Below are 15,820 nucleotides of genomic sequence, written 5' to 3' on the forward strand. Positions count from 1 at the left end.
GTAATAAGTTATATATATATATATATATATATATATATATATATATATATATATATATATATATATATATATATATATATATATATATATATATATATATATACATATATATATATTAGGGGTGGGCAATACGGCAATATATCGCGATACATAGTCTCCGGATACGATATCGATATTCAATGTATGTATCGCGATATATTGCCGTATCAATATTTTTGCCCACCCCTAGCTGTACTGTATTTTTGTGATTTCAATTTCAGTGTGGGTGAGACACTGCATTTTATTTTGAGTATTTTGTATCTAAGAATAATGCACACTGCACTTTTCATTGTGTTTCAGTCTGTTTTTTCATGCAAATATGTTGCATAATTAAAATGGAAAGTTTGAATTACATTGTTTTGACTCAGTCTGTCCAATTAATATCACTATCACCTGATGTACATATATACAACTTGGATTTTAAGATGTGTAATGCATTTTTAAATTTTTCGGTGAACTATGTAGAATATAATAATCAGGATATCGCATAATCGGGATATCGCAATGTGTATCGTATCGTGGCTCAAGTATCGTGATGTGTATCGTATCGTGAGGTCCTTCCCAATACCCACCCCTAATATATATATACATATACATATACATATACTGTATATATATATATATATACACACACATATATATATATATATGTATAGAGAGAGAGAGAGAGAGAGAGAGAGAGAGAGAGAGAGAGAGAGAGAGAGAGATCTGAAGTGATCTGAAGAAAGAGGCTGAGACTTAACTTATTTCTTGCAAGGGTAGCACACAAGTGTGACTACAACCTGTCTGTTTATTTAAAGACACAGAAAGTGGGTGTAGAATTACAGTAGAAAGTGGGTGTAGGATTACAGTTTGTACAATCAGGAAGTAGGTGTGGTGTGGACCACAGCATCATTCAGTATCATATTACAATTACATAGTTTATTAATAAATGGTTATACAAAAGAACTCCATACTTGAGAACCACAGGATTTGGATGATGTAGTTTATCAAATTTTATTTTGTTGTGGTTTTCTCCTGAATTTAAAATGTATAGCAGTATTTTGAACTTGGATTTCTCAGTATTTGTGTTGTGATAATGATTCTGTCTAATAACAGAACATTGTATTATCTCTGTGAAAAAGAGACCATAAAAAGACGTGTCCATGGTAGTTCAATGAAATGAACTGACAGCTTTAAAAAAAGTTAGTCAGACCTGCTAATGTTCTTATGTAAAGAAGCTTTAAACCTGAAAGACATCTGCAATAACGCACATAATCATTTCAGCTACATGTAGCAGAAATAGAAGACTCCTTTTCATTTAGTATTTGAAAGCAACAAGATTTTTCTTGCAAAGGTTGAGGACATCACAAGAAATATCACAATCCAAATGATTGCTACTATAAACATTAATTATTTACCTCTGAGGCTGATTGATTTAAGTCATGTTTTGCAGGACTTAAAAACCAAACCACCACCACCAGCAGGAACAGAAACAACGGTACCCCACAGAATAGACCCTTCCAGATAAAATTCCTTCTGATGATCTGCCTTTCTGCTGCTTTTCTTGAACTCTCCTCCTCTTTTCTCCATAGCACCTTCAACTTCATGTTGAGCTCTTCTCCCTTGACATTCTTCTTTAGGTCATCCTCCTTTTTCTTGATGGAATCGCTTTCCTCCGTCAGGATTCTCTCCTGTTCCTCCCTGATCTCTCTCTCTTCCCGGGGATAGAACTCTGTACGGTAGTGACCGCCTCCATTCAGGGACACCAGGGTCTGGATCTTCTCTATAAAGCGCGTCACCTGCGTCTGGTCCTCTGGGTGCTTGTTGTCAAAGACGTGGAAACCACCGCTGCACTTGCGGACGAAGTCGCGGAGGTTGTTGTCACTCTCAGTGATGACATCATTTATCGTTCTCCCTTCCAGACGATCGCCGTGTGTGAACAGCACGATGGTGTAGTCCCACACGTTGGGGCCAAATTTAGCTTCAATCAATTTGTTGGTGTCTTGGTCTTCCTGGGTCATCCTTCCTAAAGGAATCACAAGCACGAAGACGTGAGGGCCTGGCTCCTGGAGCTTCACTCGCATCAGGATCTCCCGAACAATTTCATCCTTGCTGCGGCCTTCCTCAAAAAGCCCAGGTGTGTCAATGATGGAGACACGTCTATCTTCAACCATCCCATCTTCCTTTTCACAGTAGATAGTGACTCTTTTCAGCTTCATGTCAGATTTGAAGACAGTTTTATTGAGGATGGTGTTCCCACTAGAGCTCTTGCCGGCTCCACTCTTCCCAATGAGCATGATCCTCAAGGGCTCTGTGAATGCAACAAATAACATTGATGACATTTTATTTATATATTATGTTCTATTCATCATCTTTCATCCTTGGACTAGATCACGAGGACTTCACATTCACAAAGTTATAGATTTCTCCTCCCACCCAGTATGGATTTATTCAATCAAGTGCACCAACACCACACACTGTACAGAACTAACCAATTCAGATATTCAACGTTTGCTGCTAAAATTAATATAGTGAAAGACTTATACACTAGATTTGGTCAAATTAACAAAGCAATCTATTGTACATTGATTATTTTGAGCCTAAAAGTGTCCACCTGATCCAGCCATGTACTCAAGGAACCGTCCTCCACCTGAGAGTGTGTTTTATTAGGTTGATATAAGGTTCTTCACAAAGTGGAAAACGGTGTCCTTAGCTTTCTGGGCTTGAAGTTCTGACTTTTTAACATTTTATTGTTATCAGTTGAAGTTAAAACCTGAAAGACCAGAAGAAGCAGTTTAACAGCTTTTGTCAGTGCTGTTTGCATCAAGTTTAAATAATCAATAGAGGGTAGGTGTGCTTCTGTGCTTCAATGGTTCAAATCTTACTTGCAAGATAGGGCCTTTTTTTGTTGTCAATTGGAATGAGTCCAAGAGAACCAAGATCACAAGGGTCCATTCTCTGACCGCTTCTATTCAACATCTATATGCTACCCCTAGCTCAGATTATGGAACATCACAACATTTTCTACCATACTTACGCCGATGACACACAACTCTATATTTCAGTGTCACCACATGACTACAGTCCCCTACTCTCATTGGTAACTGTAATCACCAAATCAATGAGTGGATGTGCCAGGATTTTCTCCAGCTAAATGCAGAAAAGACAGAGATGATCATTTTTGGCCCTAAAAATGAAAGATAAAAGATCAGTGCTCACCTTGGCTCCATGTCATTGACAGCTACAAATCAAGCCAGAAATCTTGGTGTAATTATTGACTCAGACCTGAACTTCAACAGCCATCTAAAGTTTATCACTAAATCTGCCTATTACCACCTAAAAAACATTGCTAGAATTAAGGGGATTCTGTCTAAACAAGACATGGAAAGACTTATTCATGCATTCATTTTCAGTAGGTTGGATTATTGCAATGGCATCTTTACAGGCCTTAACAAGAAATCTATCAGGCAGCTGCAGCTGATCCAGAACGCTGCGCTTCCTTACAAACACCAGGAAACTGGACCACATTACACCGGTCATGAAATCACTACACTGGCTTCCAGTGAGTCAAAGGATTGAGTTTAAAATCTTACTGCTGGTCTACAAAGCACTGAATGGTCTTGGATCAAAATACATGCTGGATCTGTTAGTTCCTATGAAGCTCCCAGACCCCTGAGGTTCATCTGGATCTGGTTTGTTGTGGTTCCCAAGAACCAGAACCAAGCAAGGTGAGGCAGTTCAGTTATTCTGCTCCTCACCGGTGGAACAAACTTCCTGTAGACCTGAGGTCTGCTCCAACTGTAGATCCTTTAAATCAGGCCTAAAAACATTACTGTTTACTGAAGCGTACTCCTAAATTAAATTCTTACCTGTGGTACTCTACTGCCATTATTTTTAACAACTTGTGCTTTTTATTATTTTACCTCTTTTCTTATCATTTTATTTCATTTTATTTGTTAGTCACTGTTTAATTGTGTCTTGCTGCTTTTAATTTTTGATGTAAAGCACTTTGAATTACCTTGTGTTGAATTGTGCTATAGAAATAAACTTGCCTTGCCAAGTTCAAGTGAAACTGACCATAAAGCCATTTTTACCCGTAAACCATGGCCTCTAACATACATTCTTATCTACATGTTATTATATATGTTATTATATATGTTTATATATTTAGATGTGAAATGATAAGACAGAGAATACCAGAGCAGTTACTTCCTTGTCTTGAAATACAGTAAGATAAAAAGTGGTTGTGGTTCTTGAAAATGACCAGCAGAAGTCAAACTAAACAAAAACTTGTACTTGTCATACTTACCCTGAGGGGCGTTTTCTTCCTTCATGGGGGAGTTGTCGAGCTTCTTGGCAGCAAAAGGTTTACCTGTCATCGTAGCTGGTAAATGTTGTTTATCCCACCGATAGTTACCTAATGTTCCCGTTTGTGATCCCCGAAAGAACCCCCTTTGCAGCTTGTAAAATGAAAGTGAAACAACGGTAAAAGTGGGAAGTGTGGCCGCTGTGGCGTATTAAACACACGCTGATTTATGGTTCTGCGTTACACCAACGCAGAGCCTACGGTGTAAGCTACGCCGTACCCTACGGCGTAGGCTCTGCGTGATTTAACGCAGAACCATAATTCAGGTTTAACTTTGTCCGCTGCAGTTTCACATTCAGTTGTTATTGGCGACTTGCCATCATTACGCCACTTAGTAAACTGAAGTACAAAATACTCTGACTCCAACATCCTCAGAGTTGTGAGGAGGACAATTACTATAATTTAAGCTGAGTAAATCTGTGCCACTGTAATTTATAAACAAATAGTGATAAACCGTTATCTGACCATAAACTGCTGTAATTAGTGGTCACATGGCGCCATCTAGTGGCTACTGCGTTTAACATCTCTTGATGAGGAGTGAGGAAGGACCAAAGGACCTAATATCCAAAGAGTTAAGTGCATATTCTAAATATACAATATTTAAGAAGTAACTTGAATATTTCTGTTTTAGACAGCATAGGCCTCTGTTAAACATCCCAGAGGCAGAGGTGTCAAAAGTATTCACATTCATTACTTAGGTAGAAGTACAGATAACCAAAATTTCTACTCAAGTAAGGTAACGCAGGAATTTGTACCACCGGCTTCTGGTCAAAGTCAAAGTTGCTGTAAGGCTCTAGAAGCTGAAGGGAATTCTCATTGTGGGGCCATTACTTGTAATGGAGCCGCAACGATGCTCGAGGGCCCATCACATTTAGGACTGTACTGTTTTAGACCATTTTTGCATTGCTTTCCAGTCTCATTTTGACTTTTTCTGCAAAACATATTCATTGTTGTCCATTACTAGACAATTATAATATTACGATTCCTGTATAATCAATAATTAAAAACTTCACTTCTGGACTTGTCTCATGGATAATTCAGCTGAGCTCTGGTGATGAAATGGGAAAACATATTCAAATAACTTTTTAAGCAGTTCGGACAAAATTTTCCCAAAAAACAAAAAAATGCAAAAAAAAAAAAGCAAAGTGCAAGAAAATGTACAAAAATGTTAAAATCACACCTGACTTTAGTCAAAGTTCAACTTCTTTTATTTTAGAAAGATCTTAAACAGTGACTTTAACTCTTTATTTGACGTCTTTTATATTGCTTTTTGTCTGATGACATGTTTTCAACAGTTCCTTTAGATCTTTATCTAAGTATTATTTTGAACTTGGATTTCTCAGTATTTGTGTTGTGATACTGATTCTGTCTAATAGCCGTTTAAAGCAATGAAGGCCTGGGAGACCCAGTAGGCAACATTATAGTGTACGTTGGCATCTAATACACTTCAGTCAAGATCGTTTACCTGTTAAATGAACACCAAGTGATATCTTATACCTGTATACACTGACATTTTATTTTGATATCGGAATAGACATTAGAAATTATTCTATAGAAGACATTGTATTATCCCTGTGAAAAAGAGACAATAAAAAGATGTGTCCATGGTAGTTCAATGAAATGAACTGACAGCTTTAAAAAAGTTAGTCAGACCTGCTAATGTTCTTATGTAAAGAAGCTTTAAACCTGAAAGACATCTGCAATAACGCACATAATCATTACAGCTACATAGCAGTAGCAGAAATAGAAGACTCCTTTTCATTTAGTATTTGAAAGCAACAAGATTTTTCTTGCAAAGGTTGAGGACATCACAAGGAATATCACAATCCTAATTGATCCGGTAAACATTAATTATTTACTTCTGCGGCTGTCTGAACACCCACACCAGGAATAGAAACAGAACAAACGGAACCAAATAACCTAGAACCGCGTTTCTTCTGGAGATAGCTTCTGCTTCTATTCTTGAACTCTCCTCCGCATTTCTCCATCCTTCCTTCGACCTCAGGGGGAGCTCTATTATGCAGCCATAATCCCTCCCTTCGTCGTCCATACGCTTGATAAAATTTTCTCTCTTTGCCAGGATTCTCTCCTGCTCCCTCCTGATCTTTCTCTCTTCCCAGGGATAGAACTCTGTGCGGTAGTGACCGCCTCCATTCAGGGCCACCAGGGTCTCGATCTTCTCTATAAGGCGCGTCACCTGCGTCTTGTCCTCTGGGTGCTTGTTGTTAAAGACGTGGAAACCACCGCTGCACTTGCGGACAAAGTCGCGGAGGTCGTTGTCACTCTCAGTGATGACATCATTTATAGTTTTCCCTTCCGGACGATCGCCGTGTGTGAACAGCACGATGGTGTAGTCCCACACGTTGGGGCCAAATTTAGCTTCAATCAGTTTCTTGGTGTCTTGGTCTGCCTGGGTCATCCTTCCTAAAGGAATCACAAACACGAAGACGTGAGGGCCTGGCTGCTGGAGCTTCACTCGCATCAGGATCTCCCGAATAATTTCATCCTTTTCATCCTTGTCACGGCCTTCCTCAAAAAGCCCAGGTGTGTCAATGATGGAGACACGTCTATCTTCAACCCTCCCATCTTCCTTTTCACAGTAGATAGTGACTCTTTTCAGCTTCATGTCAGATTTGAAGACAGTTTTATTGAGGATGGTGTTCCCACTAGAGCTCTTGCCGGCTCCACTCTTCCCAATGAGCATGATCCTCAAGGGCTCTGTGAATGCAACAAATAACATTGATGACATTTTATTTATAAATTATGTTCTATTCATCATCTTTCATCCTTGGACTAGATCACAAGGATTTCACATTTACAATGTTATAGATTTCTCCTCCCACCCAGTATGGATTTATTCAATCAAGTGCACCAACACCACACACTGTTCAGAACTAACCAATTCAGATATTCAACTTTTGCTGCTAAAATTAATATAGTGAAAGACATATACACTAGATTTGGTCCAATTAACAAAGCAATCTACTGTATATAGATTTTTTGAGCCTATAAGTGTCCACCTGATCCAGCCATGTACTCAAGGAACCGTCCTCCACCTGAGAGTGGGTTTTATTAAAATTTCACGGCAGAAAAGTTCATATAACATTCTTCACAAACTGGAAAACGGTGACCCAAAAAGGTCGACCCGGTCCACGCTGGAGTATTAATCAAGTTCAGACCTCAGTTCAAAGACAGCAAATAGTTAAAAAGACTCAAAAGCAGCTAAAAGGGAGCAAAATACATATAGCAATTGTATTATTTTTGTCTTCTTCTGCTCTCTATTTAGAGAAGAAGAAGTGGAAATCTGCTTCCTGTCTCTAAGTGAATCTTCCTGTACTGTTTTGTTAATTGGCTTTAAAACTAAAGCACCATTCACGCGGACAGTGTGTTTTTCCCTCTGTAGCGCCTTAATCCCAGCTTGCTGTGTTGTGTGAAATACACAGAAGTGGACCAGTTTGTTTTTCTGCACCTCTCCGCCTTGGCAGGCAGTAACAGACATGTAACGGTGATGAAAAAGACAGCTGTGTAAAATCTGAGAAGGCGAAACAAAGATTGACTGAAAACTCAAAAGGGAGAAGTCAGACACCACGTCAGAGTGAGAGAGGGAGCGTTGTCGGAGTGCCCGGCGCAGACGCATCGCCAAGTCAAGAGCAAGCTCCAGTTGAACCAGTGGGTTCGACTGGAGAGGCAGAGACCACCCTGACTCGCCACATTACCACTTTATCACTCAAGACGAGCCAACGCTGCTGCTTCTCCGAGTAATCTGCAGGAGTCACCACCCGCTGAAGCTGACCCAGTGACCTCCTACACGCCGCTACTGCAGCAGCACTGATGGACCTGACATCAGAGGTACTGTATCCTTCTGGATCAAGTAGGAAGAAACTTTAATCTCCTAACATCATTTACTTTCCTATATTATGATGTGAGTTTGAAAGTCAGGAGACGAGGACATCTAAAAACAAAAAATGCATGTACAAGGAAAAGGGAAAACAAACACTATATATGTCTGCAATTATTTCTAATTATATCAGTTTTGTTCCTCCATAGTAGGCTACTTAAGGCTCATAAGAATATCAGTGCTTTTCTCTGCTTTTTTATGAGCCGTTTAATGCTCCACAGGAACATGAGGGGCCTCGTGATGCCTGACTCATTGCCAGCTCACTACACCTGCCTCTGTCTGTCCAATTGCTGGGGCCAAAAAACATGGTGTCCTTAGCTTTCTGGGCTTGAAGTTCTGACTTTTTAACATTTTATTTGTATCAGTTTGTTACGGCTCCTGCTTCTCTGCCTGCACCATCTCCCAGTCCCCCCTCCCCCACTGCTGAGAGATCTGCCTCTAGCAGGAACACCTCTGCACAAACTGGACCCAATCTACGTTCCCGTCATTAACGAGCTCACAGGACAGCACATAGCTGCAGCCAATCCTCCCATCAGCACCACTGCCTAGAAGAGCCGGTTCAGCAATCTACTCTTCGCCAGATCTTCCCATAACTTCTTGTCACCCGGACCTGCTGTGCTGTTTCCTGTTGGAGTACTGTTTGTTCTTTCTAGTTCGGATACCAGCCGTCCTTGTGGCTGCCCTTCAGTTTTTCTCACTCTTTGGCAAATAAAGCCTTAAAGACATGAACCCCTTCTCTGCCTCCTGTGTGGTTGCGTTTGGTTCTCAACATTACCGGGTCATAACACAGTTGAAGTTAAAACCTGATAGACCAGAAGAAGCAATTTAACAGCTTTTGTCGGTAGTAGGTTGGATTATTGCAACTGCATCTTTACAGGCCTTACCAGAAATCAACCAGGCAGCTGCAGCTGATCCAGAACGCTGCCGCCAGAGTCCTTACAAACACCAGGAAACTGGACCACATTACACCGGTCATGAAATCACTACACTGGCTTCCAGTGAGTCAAAGGATAGAGTTTAAATCTTACTGCTGGTCTACAAAGACCTGAATGGTCTTGGACCAAAATACATGGTTGATCTGTTAGTTCCTATGAAGCTCCCAGACCCCTGAGGTTCATCTGGATCTGGTTTGTCGTGGTTCCCAAGAACCAGAACCAAGCAAGGTGAGGCAGTTCAGTTATTCTGCTCCTCACCGGTGGAACAATCTTCCTGTAGACCTGAAGTCTGCTGCAACTGTAGATCCTTTAAATCAGGCCTAAAAACATTACTATTTACTGAAATGTACTCTTAAATTAAATACTTACCTGCTGTACTTTACTGCCCTCAATTTTTATTTGTATTTGTTATTTACTGTTTAATTGTGTCTTGCCGCTTTTAATGTTGATGTAAAGCACTTTGAATTACCTTGTGTTGAATTTACTATATAAATAAACTTGCCTTTCCTTGCCAAGTTCAAGTGAAACTGACCATAAAGCCATTTTTACCCGTAAACCATGACCTCTAACATACATTCTTATCTACATGTTATTATATATGTTTATGTATATTGGGTATATTTAGATGTGAAATGATAAGACAGAGAATACCAGAGCAGTTACTTCCTTGTCTTGAAATACAGTAAGATAAAAACTGGTTGTGGATCTTGAAAATGACCAGCAGAAGTCAAACTAAACAAAAACTTTTACTTGTCATACTTACCCTGAGGGTCTATCCCCAGGAAGAACTGGCGTATCTTGTGGAACTTCTTGGCAGCAAAAGGTTTACCTGTCATCTTAGCTGGTAAATGTTGTTTATCCCACCGATAGTTACCTAATGTTCCCGTTTGTGATCCCCGAAGGAAACTCCTTTGCAGCTTGTACAATGAAAGTGAAACAACAGTAAAAGTGGGAAGGGTGGCCGCTGTGGCGTAATAAACACTGTAACTTTGTCCGTTGCGGCTTGACCTTCAGTAGGGCTTGGTTGCCAAGTTGCATTCTGGGACGTGGTGGCCATTTTGGCAGCGTTGTGAGTGTAAACCATAGACATATAGGCCCAATCCCAAACTCCACCCTAAACCCTCAAACCCTGAGCCCTCACAGACTTTCAGTGACGTCAGCGTCACGTGATCAAGTGTGAGAGGGTGTGAGGGCTTCAAATGGTATAAATAGGAATGGGACACACTTAGCAGAAACCGGAAACAAGTCAGATAAAAACGTCTGTTTTTTGGGGGTTTTTTTTCAATAAACTTTATTTAAAATTTCAATTTACAAAATTCCTAGTCAGATCCAAATGTTACCTACCGGTATTATAAGTTTGGGAATGATCATCCGGATGTTTGAAAACAAAGTGGTAGCCTATATAAAGGAGCATAAAATTCAACAAAGAACACAATTTAAACATGCGCACAGTACAATATGTATTTCCTTGTTAACATTGTCTTTCTTTCAATCTACCCATACCAGCACATCCAGTATGCCAGGATCAATCGCCGAGTAATTTCTTTTTTGTAAGCGCGTGTAAACTGAGTTAAATATTCCAGCTGTGTTATGACCATCTAATATTACTTTCCATTTTTCAGCATGATGTCATTTCATTTTTGTAAGAGAGCGTATAAATTGATGGTAACCTGAGCTAAATATTACAGTTATCTTATTACTATTTACTGCAACGTTTTTGTTCAACTTGCTGAAATTGTTTAAATTTTGTGGTCATAAATAAATTAATAACCAAATTACTGCCTGACTTGTTTGTGTTGGATCTAAAACTATCCTGCTAGTATTTACATGTATGCATTTCTGTTAACAAAGGGAATCTTAATTCAAACACTGTACTCAGATCAAAGAAAAGCAAGTCTTGTTTTGGTCAACTGAGGATTTGTCTAATACAGTGTTTCTCAACCCTGGTCCTCGTGGGCCCCTGTCCTGCATGTTTTAGATGTTTCCCTGCACCAACACAGCTGATTCTAATTAAAGGTCCTCATTAGCTTGTCACCAAGGTCTGCACAGTTCTGTTGATGACACAGGTACTTTTATCACGGTGTGCTGAAGCAGGGTAGCATCTAAAACATGCAGGACTGGGGCCCACGAGGACCAGGATTGAAAAACACTGGTCTAATATAAAATGAAAACAAATGAAATTGAACCTCAAATTATGAATGAAAAAATGATGAAGAAAACAACATTTTGTCCTCCATCTTCCCAAAAATGTCAATTAACTTAGATAACTGGTCATCCCTCTTCTTTTCCCTCTCCTCCTCCTTTTCATCCAGCTCCCTCAGCCTCTTTTCCTGTCTTTAGTGTTGAAGAAAGTCCAAAACGTCATTTGTCCTTTTTTTGGATTTCTTTCCTCCGTTTGAATGAATGAATGAGTGAATGAAAAACTTTATTTCGAACATGCTCAAAAAAAAGAAAAGAGAGAAAAAAAAAATATATATATATATATAGGCTATATATATATATATTTAAACCAAAGAACAATAGTTAAATAATATGTTTGTTGGTCGCTCCTTGTTTGTAAAGGAAATAATAGGGCCGTTGAAAAATCATCACGGGACAACAGTTTCTGAATTTAAATCACCAGTGGGATATGTATTTATATTTACAGGTGAACTTTCTTCTCGCAGTCGCACATGGTTCCTTTTCCTCCGCCCCCTGTTTTGTTTACATTCTCCCTGGTAACCTCCTTTCATGTCACAACGCAATGAACTGTGGGTAATTCCCTTTCCCAGAGTGTGCTGGGATGCTGACTTGCGGGAAGGGGCCATGGATGTATTGGAAGGGGCTAGTAAGGGCTCAAAATGGCTGCCGGGAGCCCTCGCGCACTTGACCACTTGAGGAATGGGACAGCCCTAAACCCTTACGCAAGGTGCGGGAGCGCGCACGTAAGTCTACGAGTCTGCGAGGGTGGAGATTGGGATTGGGCCTACGAGTCTGCGAGGGTGGAGATTGGGATTGGGCCATATAAAGGCTAGATGACTCGTCTGCGCTGCTGCCAATGCAGAGCGACGTCGTCACACGGTGGCCATCTTGTCACAGGAGAGCTCGCTCACTCATAACATTGTGTTTAATGGTGCATGTACTGCTTAATCAACCTTAACTTGCTCAATTCTCAACAGATTTTCATGAACGTCAGAAATGTAGTTATGACACTGCATACTTGTGAATAATTCTAAACATTGAAAAACGTACTTTTATATGAAAATAACCAGAAACAGATAGCTATGACATGGTATTTATATTAAATCAATATTTCTATAGTATTCTTAGTAATATTTATATTTACATTATAACATATATACATATATATATATATATTATTACCATATAACAACATAGATAGGCCGTTTCCGATTTCGGACACTACCGCACTACATCCTACATACTGCAAAGTATGCACTGAATACTGGCTACTGAATGAAGGATTCAGTACGCTGCTCCAGCAGACCGTTCACACAGCAGTGTGCTACAGTGTATCCCAGAATGCATTTATAGCTCTGGTGATGACACAGGTACTTTTATCACGGTGTGCTGAAGCAGGGTACCATCTCTAAAACATAAAGGACAGGGGCCCACGAGGACCAGGATTGAGAAACACTGGGTTAAATGCAGCCTTCTAAATATCCACTGGGCTTACATCAAATACATCAAAACACAACAATAAATAGCAGTTTTATGAACTTATCAATATGACTCTGTCCTTCACAGGATAAGTAAAATGGATCACTGCAAAAACTCACAATCTTAACAAGAATATTTGTCTTATTTCTAGTTAAAATGTTTCATTTTATTAACAAAAATCTCATTACACTTAAAACAAGACTCATCACTGGAAAAAACAACAATTTTCACCTGTTTCAGGTAGATTTTCACTTAAAATAAGTGGAAAAATCTGCCAGTGGAACAGGATTTTATTGCTTGTAATGAGAAGATAAATCTTGTCCCATCGGCAGATTTGTCCTACTTTTTCAAGTGAAAATGTAATTGAAACAGGTGAAAATTGTCAAATAAGTTATTTTTCTGGCGAGGGCGTTGGGGAAGCGAGATGTCCTCCGTGGATGGAGACGTGGATCCCCACGAACAGGGGTCCGACCGGACTCCCCATTCACCGACGCACCGTTCTGGGTAATTGGGGGTTGCTGGAGCCGCGGCTAATTCAACCAGCGGGCCCACAGCTGGAGGTTCAGACCTGCACGGCGGCGGGCCCCATAGCGGGAAACCTGGGGCGACTCGGGCTCGCTTTTTCAGGCCGCGGTTGCCAGTCGGGAAGCGGGGCTCCCCCGGAGCTGAGGACGAGAGCTGGGGATGGAGGCACGCTGGAAGCTCTGGAGGGGCTGCACTGAAAACCGGCCATTCTGTCTTAAAATCCAGCAATCCATTTGAAAATATATCAAATTGGTTGAAAGTATTTCAAAGTGGTTGAAAATATTGCAAAGTGTCTCAACACTTAAATGTTGTAATAGCAGTGATACCACATTCATTGATGAAATGACATAAGGGATGGAAAGGGGTTTTAATACATGTATTCAAATGAAGATATCAGTCTATTGAATTTCATTTTATTTTATTATTAACAAAGTTGTAGTCGCTCTCTCTGCATCTCTTATTTATTTCAGCTCCCGGACAAATTCTCTGTCAAAACACAGCAATGAAAAGTAGTTATTTCATGAAAATACCACGAACTACCGATATATAACGTTGTCATACACTTAAATCACTTTACATCATACTTAGTGTTACGTTATCGCTTTGTATTATATTAACGTTATTAGGACAAATATGCCAAGTTCTACATTCATTACAAATGGGCAACGTAGCTTTGTCACAATTTTTAATCGTTGTCCTTACACTAAATTGAATTTAAAAAGTTATATATTAAAGTTACTTATATTACTTATATTTATATTCCTCCTTTTCCCTTTCCACGGTGCAACTAGTCCTTTCTGCCGTCACATCACTGTCCGGTCGCCGTGTTTTCTCAATAAAGCTTTGAACAAACAAAGAAAAAAGTGCTGCCCGGCCGAGGCCGCATTGCATTCTGGGATATAGTAAGCGAGGTAGGCTGGTCTGAAGCATGCTGAGGATTTCTTTCCAAATCAGTAAGACATCCGGGTATTTTTCGCACACTGCAGATTTCCTTCTGTTCACATACAGCATACTACTTACTACACTTTGGCCAAATCATTGTATACTTGTAGTACAGTATGCGAATTCGGAAACGGCCATGGATTGATATATATATATATATGTATATATATATATATATATATATATATATATATATATATATATATATGTATTTATGTTATAATGTAAATATAAATATTACTAAGAATACTATAGAAATATTGATTTAATGTAAATACCATGTCATAGCTATCTGTTTCTGGTTATTTTCATATAAAAGTACGTTTTTCAATGTTTATAATTATTCACAAGTATGCAGTGTCATAACTACATCTCTGACGTTCATAACAAACCAAACTGTTTGAAAATCTGTTGAGAATTGAGCAAGTTAAGGTTGTTTTGCAGTACAGGCACCATTAAAGACGGAGTGAGCGAGCTCTCCTGTGGCAAGATGGCCGCCGTGTGACGACGTCGCAGCAGCGCGGATGAGTCATCTAGCCTATATGTCTATGGTGTAAACAAACAGCAGAGTAGTAGCACCAAATGAACAGACGGAATGCAAAAAAAATGTTAAAATGCCGGAAAGGATCTGGAATCAAGATATCTTAAACAAGGAAGCCAGGGACCGGTATATGGAGAATTTATTAACGGTTTGGATCCATATGAAATCCCTATCAAAGATTGGAGCTCCGACGAGGACTTACTGCCGGAGTTCTGCACAACCGACGTCTTCGGCTAGCTTGTTTGCGAGTGTTTGGTAGCTGCTTTGGTAAATGTTTCAATAAATTAGTATAATAGTACAACATAAAGTACATGTTTTGTATTACTCTTACTTTTTTCTTTTCTTTTTTTTGACCGCTATATTATGCAGAAGAGGCTCCGAGTCATGAGCAATATTTTTGTTTTCCTTTTGGGATTATTTTTTTCCTCTGCAGCTACAAATAGTTAATATTTTTTTCCTCAACAAACTAGTTTAATCTCAACCTGATCTTCCAAAAATCCGTGAAATGCCCACGATCTCTTACCACTATTTTCCGTGGTAACAACACGGAAAGTGGTATAATTCCGTGTGTGCACCACGGATATTGTATCATGCAAAGTCAATGGGATCCGTGGTCGTGATATATACACGGATTATGACATTATTATTATTTATATATTATTATTCTTTGTTATAGTGGCTTAATTATGCGTTTTTGTCATGCAAGGTACTGTTTTTTTACTGTCAGTTTGTAAAGCACGTTTTTAACGCTGTTTTAGCAGTGTTTAAATTGAGGTTTTAATGGGAGCACCACGGATATAGTAGGCTACTATGCAAATTCAACGGGATCCGTGGTCGTGATATATACACGGATTATGACATTATTATTTATATATTATTCTTTGTTATAGTGGCTAATTTATGCGTTTTTGTTGCGCAAGGTACTGTTTTTT

The 15,820-nt window shown here is 39.4% G+C and overlaps 1 protein-coding gene across 1 annotated transcript; it reads right to left on the bottom strand.

Annotated features, from left to right (window-relative positions):
• Window positions 1-793: 793 nt before the first annotated feature.
• On the bottom strand, window positions 794-10,178 carry LOC133421560 (uncharacterized). Its single transcript, XM_061711214.1, has 5 exons — window positions 9,984-10,178; window positions 6,247-7,105; window positions 6,074-6,084; window positions 4,331-4,528; window positions 794-2,332 (listed from the first exon to the last, which is right to left on the bottom strand). Exons 1-5 carry the CDS (start codon window positions 10,054-10,056, stop codon window positions 1,428-1,430), a joined length of 2,046 nt encoding a protein of 681 aa, XP_061567198.1. The 5' UTR covers window positions 10,057-10,178; the 3' UTR covers window positions 794-1,427.
• Window positions 10,179-15,820: the final 5,642 nt, after the last annotated feature.

The sequence above is a fragment of the Cololabis saira genome, chromosome 21 (assembly GCF_033807715.1).
Source record: "Cololabis saira isolate AMF1-May2022 chromosome 21, fColSai1.1, whole genome shotgun sequence".
In the NCBI taxonomy this organism is placed as follows: Eukaryota; Metazoa; Chordata; class Actinopteri; order Beloniformes; family Belonidae; genus Cololabis; species Cololabis saira.

What these genes read in the sequence shown, in the direction of transcription:
- LOC133421560 (XM_061711214.1), bottom strand. Translation starts at nt 10,056, where the DNA reads ATGACAGGTAAACCTTTTGCTGCCAAGAAGTTCCACAAGATACGCCAG. An exon ending in CCTGGGGATAGACCCTCAGG is followed by an intron (nt 7,106 to 9,983) that starts GTAAGTATGACA and finishes TTGCATTCACAG; the next exon opens with AGCCCTTGAGGATCATGCTC. An exon ending in GGAAGAAAACGCCCCTCAGG is followed by an intron (nt 2,333 to 4,330) that starts GTAAGTATGACA and finishes TTGCATTCACAG; the next exon opens with AGCCCTTGAGGATCATGCTC.